This window comes from Sinocyclocheilus grahami, unplaced genomic scaffold, assembly GCF_001515645.1.
Source record: "Sinocyclocheilus grahami isolate Dianchi unplaced genomic scaffold, SAMN03320097.WGS_v1.1 scaffold575.1, whole genome shotgun sequence".
NCBI classification, from domain to species: Eukaryota; Metazoa; Chordata; class Actinopteri; order Cypriniformes; family Cyprinidae; genus Sinocyclocheilus; species Sinocyclocheilus grahami.
In genome coordinates this window covers 932,604-935,353 of record NW_015505754.1, presented here as the reverse complement: position 1 = coordinate 935,353, position 2,750 = coordinate 932,604, and the positions used below count along the sequence as shown (strand labels likewise).

General features: G+C 46.3%; 1 protein-coding gene across 2 annotated transcripts; it reads right to left on the bottom strand.

Annotated features, from left to right (window-relative positions):
* Window positions 1–395: 395 nt before the first annotated feature.
* On the bottom strand, window positions 396–1,572 carry LOC107556681 (histone H1.0-like). 2 transcript variants are annotated; one of them, XM_016239850.1, is made up of 2 exons: window positions 1,478–1,572; window positions 396–1,355 (listed from the first exon to the last, which is right to left on the bottom strand). In XM_016239850.1, the coding sequence occupies exon 2, from the start codon at window positions 1,345–1,347 to the stop codon at window positions 748–750; it is 600 nt and encodes a 199-aa protein (XP_016095336.1). In that variant the 5' UTR covers window positions 1,348–1,355; window positions 1,478–1,572; the 3' UTR covers window positions 396–747. The 2 variants fall into 2 exon arrangements, with proteins under 2 accessions (XP_016095336.1, XP_016095335.1); XM_016239849.1 differs by having other exon boundaries at window positions 1,465–1,565.
* Window positions 1,573–2,750: the final 1,178 nt, after the last annotated feature.

Here is a 2,750-nt window from a genome sequence, read left to right as displayed (position 1 = left end):
AAAAAAATGTACTTGATTTTGTTTTGGTTCTGTTTGAAATTGCTTTCATTTTTCGGTGTCGGGTCGCTTGACAAGTCATCTGAACGAAGCGTTTGCGTTTACCCTCAGCGTGACAGCGACAGCTGCAGTTCTCGGATCAAACACCGCGGGGCAGCAGCGAGTCAAAACGCCCCTCAAACCCAAGGATGCGCTTCCTCAGGACCCCCATCTCACACGGGACCACTGCCATGGTACCCGTTTAAACTCATATGATCTGTCTGAGCTCTCCTTGGTGCTGCAGTAAAACACTAGACAAAGTTCTGTTTGCAATTAGAAAAGTTTATTGATGCACAGTAAAGCGCAATGACAGTATTATATGGACAGCAATGGTCAATGACATTTTATTATTCTTCACATTCCTAGAATGACCTACAGAATATAACTTATCTTCTAGCGACATATCTAACTGGCAAATTAATTAGAATGTCTGAATGATAATGATAGTGTGCAGTTCAGCTTAAAGAAGAAAAAAAATACGTCCTAGAAAAAATAAATAACAGTTTAGCCGTTTCGATGTCTGGGATCTTCTTTATGGAATCACAAATGCGCACAAAAAAGTTTCTGGAGAAACACGCTTGTAGAAATGTGGGGTTGGAGTCCGCGCACGAAGACCTTACAAAAATAACAATATACCAAAAACATTTGCTTCAAAAAAGTGTCTTTACACTGAGTTTCGAGTGAATCAGTCCTGTCGATTTGAATTGAACGTTACTTCTTTTTGCCCGTTCTCCTGGCCGCTGTCTTGGGTTTGGGTTTGGCTGTTTTCACCTTCTTGGCTTTGCTCGTCTTGGCAGGTTTGGCCACCTTCGCCTTCTTCACAACTTTCTTGGCTTTGACAGGCGATTTCTTCTTCCCCGCTGCCTTCTTCACTTTCTTCTCAGCGGCTTTCTTAGTTTTCGCGGGGGGTTTCACCACTTTCTTGGGCTTGGGGGCTTTCTTGGGTTTGGCAGCGGCTTTGACTGGCTTCTTGACTTTCACGGGTGCTGGTTTGGGTTTCTCTGGCTTCTTGGCGTCCTCGGCTTTGGCCAGTTTGAAGGAGCCAGAGGCTCCGATGCCCTTGGTGTGTCGCAGAAGCCCGCTGGCCACCAGGCGCTTCAGGGCGAGTTTGATCTGGGAGTCGGCGTTGTCTCCCACCTTGTAGTGGTTCTTCACGTACTTCTGGATGGACTGACGCGACGCGCCGCCGCGGCTCCGGTCGGCTGCGATGGCCGCTTTGATCATCTCGGAGTATTTGGGATGCGACGTCGCTTTCTTGGACCCTTTCGTCTTCCTGGGCTTGGACGCCGGAGTAGCTGCCGTTTCAGCCATGGTCGGTCCTGGAGGATTTCAAACAAAAACAGAACCGAACTGTCAAAAAGTTAACTTACTTGGGGGAAAAAAATTCTTGAACAGCTCTTGAAAATGATCGATAGCTGATTAAATTACCACCGCGTCGCACCTTCGTCTTTGTTCAGGCTCCAATTAAAATATGTATTTAAATAACACACACTCAGCGCTGCAGAAAGTGTGTATATTATTCTCCGAAGTGCGCCTGTACAATATATGAAGCCTCCACGCGGACGTGATTGAGAACACCAACTGCCAGCAGCTGATCAAGCGGGCTTCCATGAAATCTGCGCGGGCTGGTTTGTGTTTCTTCCTCCTCGAACTGATGCGGAATTTAGCCTGGCTCGTTCGGTAGCGATCCTCCCAACGACACGGTCCGAGAGGGGAGGCTTTGGGCTTTGCGTGCGTATGTCGTTTTGTCCTGAATTCATTTCGCCATGAACTTTTTTTCCCCGAAAATCAGCTCAAACCGACGAGCGCGGTGATGGATTTTGCAGAATTCGCGTAAAATTAGCCCAAAACAGCGAAAACGAGCGGGAAAAGACCGAATGTTTACAAAAGCCCCATCAACACACTCGAGGACAGGACGGGTTTGATTCATGCAAAACGTCGTTTTCGTTTTTAATGAGCTGAGGTAGCTGACGAACTAACACAGTCCGGCCACCGAGTCCGCGTGACGTTTCTCCGATTATTTATTGTTAAACCTACTATAAATGAAATGTGCGCGAAATAAAGTGGCTCTCATATCGCGGCTCATATTCACACATTTCAAGATGTGTTGGTGTCATGCATGAGCTTCAGATCTAAACGAGTAAAACGTTACAGTATATAAACCAGCAGCTCCTATGCTGAGAGATCTGAGAGAAGAGCTCGGCTTTTAGGAAAGTTGCCAACGACCCAAAGCCCAGCTTTACCGACCAGAACCCACCGGTGCCGTGGTCAGGTTCAGCATATCGATCAGTGCATGCATTCCCAGTGGTTTGTGCGTTATGGATCCGGTTGAGATATTAAGACTGGGCTGATGCTTTAAACGCTCGTGCATTCTTTTGTTATCGCTTCGTTGGCAGAGAAACGCGTATCCCGTCGGGTTATTTTCCCCTCATTTTTGCACCGTTCACTTCTGAAGTCATCGGTTTAGTTCAGGCTGCTATCGGGCTGATGCACATTTATATTTCTATCGCTCCGGCTTGTTCTGTTATGCACATTTTCAGGCTTGATGGTGTTTCAGTCAGAACGCCATCTTGAGTCTCTTCACTTTAAGCTTTACTATTCACATCCACTGCAAACTTTTAATTAGCCTACTGGATATTTGCAATCGAACTCAAGTTGATAAAGCTGATTATTCATCTTTTTTATTTAAGTTAGCACTCGAGTTGGCGATTGAG